Here is a 16,131-nt window from a genome sequence, read left to right on the forward strand (position 1 = left end):
CTTTCTGTGTTCATATTTCTTTATTAGTTGCTCGGCAGCTGACGGCAGGATTGATGAAACCAGCATGCATTAATTGAGTATTTTTTTTTATTGTGGCTGCAGTTTTAAGACTCAAAAGACTGAAAATGGAAAATCTGTCTCCGTAAAACGAAGGGAAAGTCTTACCAGAAAACATAGCAAACACATTATTTGTGTTTCTATTCAGTAACTTCTAAAGTCTAAACGTAATCATTCCCTTATCAATTTTTTCTCTTTCCAATGGAAAACAACATTTACATTTATGATTTAAATGTAAAGCAGGATAAAGCAAATTACTTTAGATGCTACTTCAGCAAGACAGTGTCCTGCCTCTTGTGTTACAGGACTGTGGATGCGATGACGCTTGTTGCACACATCCTTTGTCGGTTTTGGATCACTCCACTTATGCCCTTCTTTCTTAAGGATCTCATTTCCAGTATATGTTTATTGATAAGGAGCTATCTGAAACATGGACTTTATTTGAGATACCTGAACCTTCCTCTGGGAAGAGGGTCATGGGGTGTATTGGAATTTAAAATATACTAGTGGTGTTCTTGGGCTAAGCAAATGATGTTATTGATGTCTGAGGAATTATTAAATGCCTACTTTTAAATATTTTCTTGGGTAGTGAAAGGTACAATTTGATCGGTGATTTCAGAACCCCAAATCTTTAAGCGAGTATTCTGGCAGGGTTACATGGATAGGGTGCTGAAATTAGCATATGTCTGTTCAGAAACTCGATGGGATAACCCTTCACTGTTCTTGAGGTAGTCCTACACACAACTTTGGTCTGATCCTATTTTTGACAGATATTTTCCCGTGAGTTTTGAAATCCTTCCCAAATTTGAATGCTGAGGTCCACTAGGCAGACTGGTAAATTTATTTCCTCCAATTGTTGGGGATTACATAGGCCAGACCACTCACGAGCAGAAAGAAGAGTTCATGCTGGATCACCTGATCTTTGAGATAATAAGAGGATCAAGAGTTTACCATTTCATCTCTCTTCTGCATAAAACATAATACCTACAACTTTTGATCTGTGTAAAGTTGCAGCCGATTTGTTTCTGGAAGTGGGAGAAGTGACTGCGACAACATTGTTACCTGCTTCTTTTTTGTCTATAAGTCATGCATTCAGCACTTTCAAATACTCAGTGCAGGGCTAAACCAATTTTCAATCTGTACTACACACCTTTGAGAATTTGTAAATGAAATAAACACAGGTGGCAGAAGGCAGCAGGGACGGATGCAAGGGTAAGATTATTATATATATTTTTTTAACCTCCTCTCCGTTCCCCCCCCCCAGCCCCCCGACCCTCTCCTTGTGTTACGTGGCGGCTGCCGCTGATGTTGGCCGGCTGCATCAGTGCTTCCCTATACCTGATCAGGAGATGTTTTGCATTGGCATAGCTTTGGTAGAAATGTGATTGCTAGATTCAGTCCTGCTTCCATTTGCTAGCTGTAGAGCACAATGCTGAATGATGATTTCTTTGAGTTTTGTATAATGCAAAAAATCATGTGTTCATAAGCTTTTCAACTGTGAGCGGCGGTTATTACTGAAAACACTGTTCCATAATTAGTGCTGTTACGTGGTTTTAACATTTCTCTCGCCGCTGCTCTGAACACCAAGACATATTGATCTTTTAAAGTATTTATGCTCATCCATTTTTAAAGCATTGGATGCATTTGTATATCTAGAACACATATTTTATTTTTTTCACCAATTAAAAAATAACAATGATCTATATGAAATAATAATGATCTGAATGCCAGGCCAGAGCTTTTCTCTCTTTTGATCTCTTTTGTTACCAATTGTGGTAAAGTACGGCAGGGCCTGCTTAGTGCATCCATTTTAAAATGCACATTTTATCATAGCTTTTTCTTTTCTGTTGGTAACCTTTTACGTGGCTTTTCACTCATGTGATAATGCACTGAGAAATCATTGTACATGTTGCTTGTTTCTTGTTAGTGTTGATGCCATCTAGTCTGTACACTCTGTCCAAGGCTAAGCACACAGAGCGTGATGCCCTAAGTATTCTGATTGTCCATGGAGGCAGCTCCGTGATTGCAGACATATCATAACATCAAGCCTGCACCTCTGACACAATGTGACATGAACGGTGCTTGTATTTTAAAAACTGGCTCTGTGCCATATTCAGCAGAGGAGCACTTCTGCTGGGATTATCGTGGAATGCAGCACCCAGTGCTGATGCATTCTGATCCTGACCTCTACCCTGCCCAGGACAGTAGCCTGCACGACACCAGGCCAGCTTCTGGGTACATCTTACCTAGGAATGGGGATTTGGGCTTTCCCAATTGATCTGGCAGATGGTACTCCCACTATGCTGTTGATAGCGTAGATGGTAACAGATAGCCGTGTACCAACACAAACACATTGCCATGGTTGAACTGTTTATCTTTTTCACCATTTTTGCAATGCTGGTTACCATGCCTTGTTTCATTTGTATAATATTTGCAGCTAAAGTTTTTAAGCAAGAGTAAGATTGTTGCAATAAATGTTCTAAACAAAATTTTCAAACTTTCTTGTTTCTCGTCTTGGGTACACTGAGTGACACTGAAAGGGTAGATCTGTTTTTTCAATTTCCTTGGGAGTCTGAGTTATCCTGTTCGGGGTTCAAAAACCCATTTGGCACCCTGGTGTGTTTAGGGGATCAGGTGGGGCATTGTGAGCTAGATAGGAACGGTTCTGAGTGTATATGTGTACTGAGTCCCCTGATGTTTATGTTGACCAGATACACAGACCTACTTGATTCATAGGAACTGATCTTCATTAGAACTGTGTGGTCAGAATACACTGAAGGCAGACTGCATATTCCTAATTAACAGATATCTCATTTATTTACTTTTGCTATTCATGTACCTTGCAAGGTGTGAGTGTAGAGAAATGCTCTCTTTTTCAAGGTTACCCACTCTTAATCAGTGACACTCTAGAACCCTGCCTTCCCCACAATGCTTTCTGACCTGGCCATAGTTTAATACTACTCCTGTCACTTGTTTACTGATAATTATGTTGAGATAAAGATGAGGTAGGTCTACCACTACATCAGTCTTGTTTCATTGATAGATAGCGCTGCTAATGACAGATGGGACCAGATAGAGAGGCAGCTGAATGGCTGTAGCAGCAAAATACAAAATGGGCCAATGAACTTCTCCAGTGAACATCATGATCAACAAAGTATGAGTTAGTTTTGATGCACTCCAGCAAGTGAGATTGAAAATCTGAATGTATTAATGCTAAGCAGCGTTACATCATTTTAACATGGAGATGAAATACATTACTTAGACTCTTATTTTGTTGCTTACAATCAGATAATAATTAAGGTATCAGTCTGTTTTTAGGACAACTGACACCGCATTACACAATATCTTTAACTTGTGTTTCCATGTATTAGTTGGACTATTGTCCATTGTTTTAATGGAAAGTGTTGCACTTTCACCATCACCGTTATCGTTATATTTGAGCTACTGCATAGACATGCCTTAGGTTGTCTGTGCACAAATCCCTGTAAGTCAGTAAAAGACTGACATGCTTGCCTGTAACGTAGTCTCTTTTGCTTACTCCATCTTTCCCCTGTGATAAAGTGGTAAAAAAATCTGTTTAGCTAAAGTTTACTGCCTTGATCCATCTGTTCAGAACCCTGTGTTTCCAGTTCTTGGATTCCTCTTGCATCCTACTCCATTCTGGGTTTTGTGTACTTTGTTTTCGTTTTTCAAACCATTTGACAAACGCAGTAGATACCAAATACTTTTAAGTGACTCCCTTGGGACTGGAAGCAAGATATCCTGATGATATGGAGTGAGATTAAATCCTACTTTGGCCTGATTATTGCACTGCCTCCTTTCCTGATAAATTTAACCTAGAAACTAAGCACAGAGTTTTAATGTTCTAGTAAATAACTAGAGTACTGACATAGTTTACAGAATGTTGCAGCTTTATGAACCATGTTTCTAGACACCATAGCTTAGAATTCCTCCCTTTCAGGTACAGAAGGCCTACGTTGAAGCTGAAAAACTGTTTTAGTTCTGCCACTGCTGGTGAAGAAGACGGGGCTACTAGGAAATTCACAATGGGACGGGGGGGATAATATTGCAGCTACAATGTATTAATATAGACAAATTACACTGGGAGAATTGTTTCCTCTCCTGTTGCTGATGTGAAGTGGCTCATAATAGAACATCAAATAACATTGATTTGCATAAAACAGGATTACTGCTGCATGTGTAAAGTGACGTGCTCCAAGGCATGATGCAATGCAAACAAATCACTCTTCTGCAGTGGATGCCAGGGTGCTTTAACTACCTACCTAGAACCCATTGTGATACTGCCGTACCATGATGAAATGCCTACTTTAAATGGTTTGTCTACTTTGATCATGATAGTTAAAATAACCTGCAGAGTTGTGGTGGGTCGGCATTTACACATGCAGTATTTCTCAGAAATTGAGATGGTGTAACTTCTGACCTTACAGTTGGTACATGCATATTATGGTTTCTAGCAATCATTGATCAGGGTTATCGCTGACATAAATTTAATAAGTGATCAATACATCAACCTATGTGTCATTATGATAATGAAATTTTATGACAAGACCGGAGGCTCCTATTATGCATTCTTTTCTTGCTTTAATTAAAACAGCAGCGAAAGAAGAAAACAACAATTCCCATAAGCCTGGTAGAAACCAGCCAATGGGAAACAAAAGGTAGTCCAATACCAATAACCAATAAATGACCACATAAGCCATTATGACGTAACTGGACTGCGAACAGCCCTCTTTTCTTGCTGCTCGCAATCCAGTTAAGTCGTCTTTTATTATTCCTCTCAATTTATATTGCATTTCTATGTTTATGGTAATTTTCCTTGTTCAAAACGTAATGTTTGATTTGTGGATGCACTAACACTTTCTTTGCTGCCCAGTCGGCACGTTGCCGCATTATCATTGTGCTTACACGCTTTACAGCGCGCGCTCGCTTTACTTAACGGTTTTAACCGTTCCTCGCGGCGTGCCATTAATTTGACGACACGCGAGGAACGGTTCATTTCCGTTTGTCTCTCTTCATACTGCCAGCGCTTCACACTGCTTACCGTCGTCGTTCTTGAAAAAATTCAACCGTGTCTATTCCAGTTTACTCCGGACACGTCCTCTGCCTCCAGGCTTCTCGTCGTTCTCTCAGGATTTACAGTAGGCAGAATTAGACACGCCCTAGGGCGGAGCCGTGTCTTAGCTTCCCATTCCCTCCATTAACCCCTTCCTATCTGGTTTTGTGTAAACATGGATTCTAGCAGTTCAACCTCACGTCAAGGGGAACCTGAAGAGGTTTCTGCTATTAAACAAGATATTAGTCATTTTATTCAAAATTCGGTTCAACAAGCTGTAAATAATTCCATGAATAATTTGTCTAAAACTTTAGAATCTTCAGTTTTAAAAATGTTTAATAACACTTTTAATGCCCAGTCTGCAGGGGAGTGCAGACAGCGCCCTTCACTCATTACCAAGAGTTCACATAATTTGGCGCAGAAAGTTTGTGAGGTTTCCTCACCCATGGCAGAGGACGCGGCTCCTCAAAAGGCTCCAATTAAGGAGAAAAGAGTCACTGAGAGTACTGCTCAGAAACGCAAGGCAAAATCCAAGAATATTTTGGCTCCCTTAGTCATCACCTCCATTCCAGATACTGATGACGAGGTACCCGATGCGGATTCAGATGTTGATCCATCTGATCAAGATGATTGTGACACTGCGCCTATCCCAAAAAGACTTAAATCCTCCTCTTCCAATATCACTCCACTTCTAGATTCGGAAGGTTTGCCTATGTTTGACCCATCCTTCATATTACATCCCAATTCAACTGAATGGTTCCCGGGTACTCATGTGGGAGAATACGTTTCAACCAAGTTATTTTGCCCTTTAGATAAGCAAACCCGCTCTAAACTTAAATCCGAGTGTCCTCGCCCCTCTCTAGAGCACAAGGCATCTGTTACTCCCTCTGTTGACCAACCCATACTCACCTTTTTCACTAAGTTTGGCAAGGATCCCAGGAAAGGGGTAGATAAGGCCTGGTCCTCTTGCCAGGACAAATTATTAGACATCATTGGACCCCTCACACGTATTTTCGACATGGCAGAATCCGCCAGAATCGATGGCTCCACGGTGGATCCGGAAGAACTTTCTCTATGGGTCCAAAGATCTGTTTGTCTGTTAGGCAATGCCAATGCCGCGATTTCACAAGAACGTCGCAAAGGGATTTTGCTCAAATTGGACCCCAAACTAGTCCATCTGGCTTCTCTTCAAGCGCTTTCCAACACAGAAGGTTGCCTATTCGGCAATAACTTTATCAAGGAACTGGGCAAGTACGTTGCTACTTTTACTTCAATCGACAAGGCTCAACAATCTTTAAATAAAATGTTCAACCAACGGGTTTTCAACAGGGCCGGCAGAGGCAGGAGCCGCTTTGCCGGCCGTCCATATTACAACCAAGGCTCCCGTGGCAACTAATCCTACAACTCTTCATATCAAGACTTCAGACTCCAGTTTTACCCACAAAGAGCCAGAGGTTTCCGTTCCAGAGGCTTCAGGAACAACAGAAATGCCACCCAGTCAGGTAAATCCTTTTCCTTCTCTCGTACATGTGGGCGGTCGTCTTTGCCATTTTCTCCCAAATTGGCTACTAATTACTTCAGACTCTTGGATTCTCAATACTGTTCGAGGTTACACAATAGAATTCTATTCAACTCCAATACAATCCGGGGCTCCTCCTCTTCCACGTTTTTCTACAGATATGTCCGCTCTTATTTCCTCAGAAGTCCAAATACTTCTTCAAAAGAGAGATATTGCCTCCACTCTACCTCATCCTCTAGGCTTCACCAGTTCCATTTTTCTGGTTCAAAAGAAGAACAAGAAAATGAGACCGGTTATCAATCTCAAGTTTTTCAACCAATTTGTGGTTTACCGCCACTTCAAGATGGAAACCATTCTCCATCTCAGAGATTCTCTCCTTCCAAACGACTGGATGGTCCGCTTGGACTTACAGGACGCTTACCTGGTAGTTCCAATCCACCCGGATCACAGGAAGTTTCTTCAGTTCCAGTGGTTAGACCAATTCTTTCACTTTACATCTCTTCCTTTCGGTCTGTCGTCAGCTCCATGGTGTTTCACCAAACTCATGAAGCCAGTGATTGCACACCTCAGAGCACAAGGGGTGAGACTTCTTATTTACCTCGACGATATCCTTCTCATGAATCAATCTCCTCATCTTCTCTTATCCCATCTCAATCTTACGTGTTCTCTTTTGACAGATCTGGGCTTTATCATCAACAAAGAGAAGTCTGTTCTTCTTCCTACCCAAACTATAGAATTCTTAGGTTTCCTTATATATTCTGTTTCGTCCACGTTGCTTCTCCCTTCTACAAAGATCAAGTCTATCAAGTCAGAGATCCTTTAAATTCTTCGTCAGGCGTCCATTTCCCTGAGAACCCTCGCCAGGGTTGTCGGTCTCCTCTCCTCGTCCATTCAAGCCATTTTCCCAGGTCCTTTACATTACAGGGCTCTCCAACGGTTAAAGATTCAACATCTCCGCAAAGGGCTGTCTTACGCAGACGTTATTCCCCTAGATCACGATTCTAGTACAGAACTGCAATGGTGGATAGACCATTTAGATGCTTGGAACTGAAGGACTATCTTTCCATCAGCCCCAGATCTTGTATTAGAATCCGATGCAAGCCTAACCGGTTGGGGGGCCCGCTGTGGACCAATCTCGACTGGAGGACCATGGTCTGCAGAGGAGTCCAAACAGCACATCAACTGTTTAGAGATGCTTGCAGGCTCCTTTGCAATCAGAAGCCTAGCAAAGAACAGGGTATGCTGCGCTATCCTGTTGAGAATGGACAACATTTCCGCGGTCCGCTATATCAACCATCTAGGGGGTACAAAATCCAAACCCTTAGCAGAACTGGCAAAAAGTTTTTGGGAGTTTTGTCTTGCAAACCAAATCTCAGTTCAAGCAGAGTATCTGCCGGGATCTCTAAACTCCATAGCCGATTGGCATTCACGTCATCTTCGCGATTCGAGCGACTGGAAGCTCCACCCTGCAATTTTTCAATTTCTTCAAGACAGATAGGGTCCCATGTGGACCGATTTATTCGCGTCCCGTCTCAACACACAACTTCCCCAATTTTACAGTTGGAGACCGGACCCTTCAGCCTGCGATGCTTTCCTTCAGGACTGGTCCAAGTCCCTTTCTTACGCTTTCCCTCCCTTCGTTATGATCAGAAGGGTTCTTGCTCAACTCCGGCGTCAACAAGCTACCTTAGTTCTTATCGCTCCTTTTTGGCAATCCCAGATTTGGTTTCCAACTCTTCTGGAACTGGCCATAGATTTTCCTTTTCTCATTCCTTCTTTCCCGGATCTTCTTCTGGACCCTCTCCAACGACCTCACAACCTCATTATAGACAACCTTCTTTCCCTTTCAGCCTGGAAAATTTCGGGAATTACCAGTCTTTCCCTTGCATTTCGTCACAAGCTTCGGAATATATCAAACAATCCTGGGCCCCTGGAACAAGGAATGCCTATAAGTCAGCCTGGACTTTATGGCACTGCTGGTGTTTGGGAAAACACATCGATCCCATTTCAGCAGATGTTACTTTTATAGTGAATTTCCTCGCGGCAGAAGCTAGCAAGGGCAAAGCGTTCCGTACTATTAATCTGTACAGGTCTGCAATCTCATCGAATCATCGCCTCGTCAATGGAAGGCCAGTGGGAGAACACCCGCTTATTTGCCGACTTCTAAAGGGAGTAAAAATTTTCTAATCCTCCTCTTCCTAAATACAGAATTTTGTGGGATGTTAATATTGTACTCAATTTCTTTCTTTCCTGGCCTGATAACCCGGCTCTTACTTTAAAGATGTTATCGGCTAAACTCACCATGTTATTGTGCCTGGTATCGCTTAAACGAATTTCTGATGTCAAAGCTTTAGATATTTCTTCTCGCCAGTTTACTCCTTCTGGAGTATTATTTACTATTTCTAGAAGAACAAAAACAAATTTACATTCTGTTTTTTACCCTTATTTCCCTGATCATCCCAAATTATGTGTAGCAAAATGTTTGAAAGTATATGAGCATATGACTGCGCATTTAAGAACGTCCTCATCTTCCCAACTCCTTATTTCCTTTCAGAAGCCTCACAAGCCCGTATCCGCGGCTACCTTGGCTCGTTGGGTCAAGTGGGTTATGTCATTGGCTGGCATCGACACTTCCATTTTCGGAGCCCATTCTTCCAGGGGTGCCATGGCATCCAAGGCCTTTTGGGCAGGATCACGTCTAGAGGACATTCTTAGATCTGCAGATTGGTCTAATGACAATGTGTTTAAAGTTTTCTATTGTAAACCAGTTGATAATACGATTATGAATGTTATTAATTCGCTTTAAACATGCATAATAGGAGCCTCCGGTCTTGTCATAAAATATAGATTTTCCTAGTTTTAATGACGGAAAGTCTTAATTTTATTAAAGACACGGAGGCGAGTATTATCCCACCCGTTGTTTTCCTGATAACTACTGTTGTTTATTTGTCTTCCCTCCCTTTAGTGGCACCAGCGGTTCAACCTTCTACTTAAGCCATTTTCTTATGATACGGATGGATCATCATCATCAAAGCTTCCTCCATTTCATCTTCTCTGCTTGGCGGATCATCAGTGTGCCTCCCTTCATCGGCAGTTTCCTGGCCTCATGAACTTCTGCACCGAGTTGTTGTCATTCATCATGGCTCTGTTAATTTTGGCAGCTATAATTCCTTTGTTTCGTAACAGCTGATTTTAGTGCAAGAAAAGAGGGCTGTTCGCAGTCCAGTTACGTCATAATGGCTTATGTGGTCATTTATTGGTTATTGGTATTGGACTACCTTTTGTTTCCCATTGGCTGGTTTCTACCAGGCTTATGGGAATTGTTGTTTTCTTCTTTCGCTGCTGTTTTAATTAAAGCAAGAAAAGAATGCATAATACTCGCCTCCGTGTCTTTAATAAAATTAAGACTTTCCGTCATTAAAACTAGGAAAATCTACATTAGTTTTGATAATTTTTGTATACGTTCCTTATATAGTCTGTCTGCTTCATATTTAGCTGTTTTGTAGTGCTTCATATAGCCGGTATTATTACCCCAACCCAATGGGACTTAATTTATTGACCTTGGACCTTCAAAAGCCTGGATTGGTCTTAGTGGGTTTCAGACCTTGCTCAACAAACACTCAGCTATCTAGGCTATGGCGTATCATCTTGGTAGTGTTGCAATGTTCAGCTGAAAAGTAATATTCAAACTATGAAGGGAATGGTGTAAAGTCAGATTTTTTTCAGCATGTCCATTATTTGCTTCATTACAGTTGGACAGTTGAGTCAGACAGCTCACTCTGCTCTGCAGCTGCCGTACAACGTACTTGGCTTGGGACGCAGTGCTAACTTCCTTGACCATCTGTATGTCGGCATTCCTCGTGCTATAGGGGAAATGGTAAGTAAAAAAAAAATCTGTTTATATTATGGGAAAATGCAAATGCCAACCATTATTATTATTATTATCTAATGTTCAAAGAGGAATAATTCCATACTTTGTAGAATTTGTGAACTGCACCCCCAGTGTTTGAAAATATTTGTCAAGAATATATTTTTCGAATTGTACCTTTGTGTCACACTTGTGTAGACCAATCCACTTCAGAGTGTTGATTACTGAAAGGTTGGTGATGCAGAGTGGAAGGGCTGCGAGGGAATTAGGAAAAAAGGGGATAGTCTCAGTTCAGTTTATTGGTGACCTGTCTGTCATCTAGTTTGTCTGTGTCTGCCATTTTAGAAGAGTAGGGAAGAATTGGTGTAAGGACCATGAAGCGTAGGCCAGCTAGATATTTTTGGGGCATTTCGTCTGAATACGGATTAGAGAGTTTGACAGTATTAGCGACATGCTTGTAGAGTATCCCTTTCCTCTGTTTCCTAGGCAGGTGGCCTAATGGTGATCAGGCGTTTATATGTAAGTTAAAGCATATAGTGGTTGGTGCAGACTCAACTCATAGTGAGAAGAGAGCCATGTAAGAATGTGAAAAAGGGAAGGAACATTTTAACCACGTTAAACTACAGTTGCAAGATGTTACTGTGTTGTTCACTTGCTTCAAGAACTATAGCTAGTCACCGAGTTGAACTGCCTAGTTGTGGAGATTGGAGATGGAAGCTGCCCCGGATTATCTGGTCATTATTATGGTGGTTTGGGTGGTCACAGTGTGCTGAGAACAAGAATTTCGTTTTTTCTGCATTGCACTTGTTAGTCTTCTTTCTGCCGTGAGAAATTGGATGTCTGGGTGGTATGATGATGTGTGTATTAGGGTTCTGCTGTATAAACTGTGCTACTAACTCTGTCATCTGCTTTCATTTAGAAGTTATTGTCAAAATGCATGAACTCTTCAGGCAGGGGTTCCATAAAAGAATTGAAAGTATTAAGGAAAGCAAGGAGCCACGTGTGATGCCAATGCCAGAGCGTGGCTAGGGTAGAGAAGTTACCTCTGGTGATTTAACTTGTTAGATGCGGTTGGCAGGAAAGTCCCCAGCTAAAAATGAGCAAAGGTCTTCCACTCATCATTCAGCAGCATCTGTGAGCCACTGTATCATCAGCAACCTACAGGTCACAGTGAATGAGTATAGCTCACATTCCCTTGCCCAACTCCTCCAGAATATGCATACTCCTATTCCATTAAAAGTGTAGTTGGCCTAGTGTCCGCAGCTTTTGGTGTCTTCTTTTTTATGGTCAGCTTAAAGAAGCTAGATAGATTCTTGCAGTGTGATGTAACATGCCTTCCACAGAGCTCTCTTGGACATGACAGGCACTTAAAGAAAAGCCTTATGCACAGTCCAAGGGCTTACCTTTTTGTAATGCAGTTCCCGGTGATGCATTCAGGGAAGTCTTGCTGTTCCTATAAGTATGCAAGTACTTCCGTTTTGGTATGTCCTGTTGTTCTGGAGGTTATCTCCTATCTCCCTCTACTCCCTTCTTTTCCATTCACCTGAACAATTTGAAGAAGGAACAAGGGGCTTTGCAATGACCCAGAGGAAGGTGTGCCAATGAAAGAGCACTTGAAGGGTGCTACTTCACGTACCTCATCGTTCCACGAAAGGATGCAGGTCTTTGTTCTATTCTAGATGTAAGACTTGTGAAACAATTATTGAAGGCTTGGTTTCCAAACTTTAGAACTACAGGAGTAACTGTTAATTAGCAAGACATCAGCTATCACAACCCTTTAAGCGGCCGCCATCTGCATTTCCTGTGCTTTTAATTGGAAGGGGAACATTTTCACTTTCACCCAGCCATGTATTTGGTCTCACATCGATATTTAGCAAATTGGCCTGGATGTTGTGTTAGCAGCGAAATGAACTTTCACTAAATGGGTCTGTTTGTGGCAGTCTATATATGGTGCTGGGTAACATACTGTTGTCAGTAAATTGCATGTTTTCCACACCTAACCGAGGCATGCAGAGGAAGCAAGAGAGCTTTAAAACAGATTAACGCAGAAGACACATTTTCATTCCTTGCATACCACAGCACTTCTCTGGTGACGTGCGGGTCTCTTTCATGGATGGTGCTGATTCTTTAACTGCTGGGGTGGGTGAGCTCACTGATTGTGCTTGGTGGATCATGAATGGCGATTACACTCCTAGGTGGCTCAGGCGAGTTGCCAGCAACGGGGAGCACCCAAAAACATGCTGTGTCAAAACCTTTGGGTGCTGGAATTTTCAAGAAGGCTCTCTCTGCAAAATGCATGCTGGCTAGAGTAGAGCATGGGACGTCTGTATGCCTTACTACCTCTGTCTCTTGTGCCCAGAGTTCTGAAGAAGATCAGGAACAACCGCATCAAGCCATCCTAGTGGCTTCCAGAGTATGGTATCTCGAACTTCTGGGATGAGCATCTGTTCTCTGATCAAGCTTCCACGTACGCAGGATCTGCTATGCAGGGCAGGGCGATGCAGCCAGACCTACTCAGTCTGCACCTCCATGTATGGAGATTGAATGGTGCAAGTGACTATGTTCAGTCTTCTTCCCCAAGTTGTGGATGTCATCCTTGCTTCAAGGAGTACCTCTACAAAGTCTGTGTACACCAGGCACTGGGTTACGTTTGTTGCATGGTGTGGCCCCACCCCCTAAATGAGGACTTTTTACAGCCCAAACAGTCTGATGTCTTGTTGTTTATTTTATCTCTGGCTCAGCAAGGGATTGCAAAGGGCCCTATTAAAGGTTATTTGTTGGCCCTTTTGGCCTTTTTACATTTACCAGACCGCCTATCCTTGTTCAAAGCACCAATTGTGATGAGATTTCTGAAGGGTGACACTCATTTATTTCCTCACAATCCCATGCGATACTACAGAGGGATCTTAATTTGGTCTTCATTTGCCGCATGTGCACTCCATTCAAACCAATGCACACTCCATTCGAACCAATGAACACTTGTGCACTGCGTCTCCTGACCTTGAAGTCTATGTTCCTGGCTGTAGTAACTTTGGCACATTGGGTGAGTGAACTCCATGCTCTCTGTGCAGCCCCCTGTTACACTACATGTTTCCCATGTAAAGTGGTGTTGAGGACCAGGGTAGTTTTCTGCCAAAGTCGTGACTGCTTTACATGTTGGCCACTGCATCATTTTGCCAACATTCTTCGCTCCACCTCACCTCTAGAAAGAGGAGATGAACTCCATTACCTTGACTCAACAAAACTCCAAGCATTTACATCAAACCCACCAAAGTCCTTGGGATGAACGAACATCTCTATTGCCTGTTTAGTCTTGCAGGACTTTTTGGTCTGAGCCATTGCAGACCCACCACTTTGTGAGGTGCTACTTTGATATCTATTCTAAAGGTGAGGAATCTGCGGTTAGAAATATTCTCAGACAAACATGTTTTTTTTTTTCTTAACTTTCAGAAACTTTCTTTAAGGTAGATATTCTAACTGCAGATTCCTCATCTCCCTCCATCCATCCCTCCCTCCTCCTGACAATGGTCTCGTTTTCCATCTAAAAATGGCCCAAATTACAGATCTGCACACGGGTACCTCTGATTACTGTTGGGTACTACTTCCAAGGGAACAGACAGAGTCAATAAAAACAGACACATGCAGAGGTGGTACTTATGAGACTCCATTGTCCCTTCTGAGGCAGAATCTGCTGATGTGTGGGAGCAATTCTGTTGAAATCTTTCCACATCCAGCCTGGAGATATGTTAAAGATGAGGAATCTACGGTCAGATAGAGTATCCACCAGAAAGAGCATTACAGAAGGTAAGTAACTAGTTCATCATGTATAACAGTATCATGAGCCACTGAGAGATCCAATAGGACCAAGATAGCCTGGATTCCCTCATCTAAGAATATTGGAAACTGATTTGCGGCCATCAGTAGTACCCAATCTGTGCTGTTGTGAGGGCCTAAAGCAAGCCTGAATGAAGTCTAGTACGTAATTTTCTACACTGAAATTTGTCATCTGTTTAGTAATAAAATATCCATCAGCTTGGCATGTAGTAGTAGTAGTAGTAGTAAAGAGATGGATCGAAATCGGTCAAAACTGACGAGTCTGCCAAATATTTTTTAGCAAAGGAGTAACAGTAGCTCTTTTCTAGGAAGTGGGAGCTTGCCCCCATGGCCAGGCATTGGTTGCGTAGCTGAATAGAGAAAGGTGTCCCCATAGATTTTAAAAATGTTTGCTGGGCAGAGGCTCAGAAGGAGCCTGCTGAGATCTGAATACATTTATTGGCAATTTGTGCAACCAAAACTGGAAAGAGGCTAGCAGCGTATTAGGATAAAAGGAAATACTATTTATAATAGAAGAATGTATAGACCTAGAGGAACAATTGAGTTGAATGGCCTGTAAGATAGTACTTATTTTATCTGAAAAGGTCTAACATATTATCACAAAGAAAGGCAGTAGAAGAAACGGTAGCAGCCACCGCTTGATGGACAAATTCATTAAATACTTAAAAATATCTTAAGTTTTGCTTGTGGTATTTCTTATTCAGTTATCAAAGTATGAAGCTTTGTCAGATCTAATTAGTCTTTTGTAGTCATGTAGAGCTTTAAAATATGTGATTTTGGCCTAATTGTCATAAGAATTCTTCCACTAGATCCTTTCTTTTTTTTGCATATACTTTCGAATTCTAGCAGTTCAGGAGTGAACCAGTGGTTCAGTGGGTGAAATACAGTGAATGGTAATGGTTTTCACAAGAATACGTTTATAAGAGCTTCTGAAATGCATCTATCAAAGCTAATTTTATTATCTTCGAAAATGTGTTCAAACTTAGGGGTATAGGAGTCCAAAAAGGTTGTGAAAGCATGTGGAGAAAGCTTGGTGCAGGCCCTGCCTGTGTTGTTGGTCCTGAGAGCACTGGAGCTGTGAGGTCTGTTAGGTAAGTGATTGGAGAACTGAATGGCCTTGTTGTCTATCCAAGCTAGTGGGGTACTAACTTTAATCTGAACTCCTGGAGAGTCGGTAATTATCGCATTGAGGATATGTTCTGCCACATGAGCGGCTTCCAAGACTAGTCGACGAAGACTCAGAGTATTGAACGATTCAGTAAGATTCAAAATAGTAGGATTAGTGAGGTCAACCACCCAGTGCTTAACACCACCTAGAATCAATAAGTTCTTTGGGTCTAAACCATAGGCATAGATCATGTTTAGAAGAGCACTAATAAAATTGGTAGAAGGTGTTCTGTAAATTACAGTTTGATGGTAAATGGAGAAGATACCTGCAAATTAACTGACCAAGTTTCTGAGGGAACCTTATGAGGCATGGTCAACAGCAGATTCCAATCCAGGTCCAGTTGCCACTGATCAGCTGAGCAGTGTCAGGAAAGGGCACTTGTAGCTTGGTATGTCCTTGTAGCTTGAAAAGGGGGTCAATCTTATGACCCTTCGAGTTTACATCTTTATCCTAGGTGCAAGAGAGAGCCGGTCTAGTTCCTCAGGGCTGTTCTCAAGTTGCAGACATTAGGTTCAGTCCTCTTCTGATCTTCCTCAGATCTTCCTCAGATCCTGTAGTGTTCTGAAGTGGGTGTCTGGAGATGCCACATTTATGTCTGGCATGAGCTTGTG

The 16,131-nt window shown here is 42.0% G+C and overlaps 1 protein-coding gene across 1 annotated transcript in view; it reads left to right on the forward strand.

The window, feature by feature from the left end:
* ITFG1 (integrin alpha FG-GAP repeat containing 1) overlaps positions 1-16,131 on the forward strand; it is a 936,956-nt gene that overhangs the window by 888,219 nt on the left and 32,606 nt on the right. Inside the window, exon 15 of the mRNA XM_069216605.1 lies at positions 10,403-10,527. Coding sequence (XP_069072706.1) covers positions 10,403-10,527 — 125 coding nt within the window. The remainder of the gene's footprint in view (positions 1-10,402; positions 10,528-16,131) is intronic.

This window comes from Pleurodeles waltl, chromosome 12 (genome assembly GCF_031143425.1).
Source record: "Pleurodeles waltl isolate 20211129_DDA chromosome 12, aPleWal1.hap1.20221129, whole genome shotgun sequence".
Classification (NCBI taxonomy): Eukaryota; Metazoa; Chordata; class Amphibia; order Caudata; family Salamandridae; genus Pleurodeles; species Pleurodeles waltl.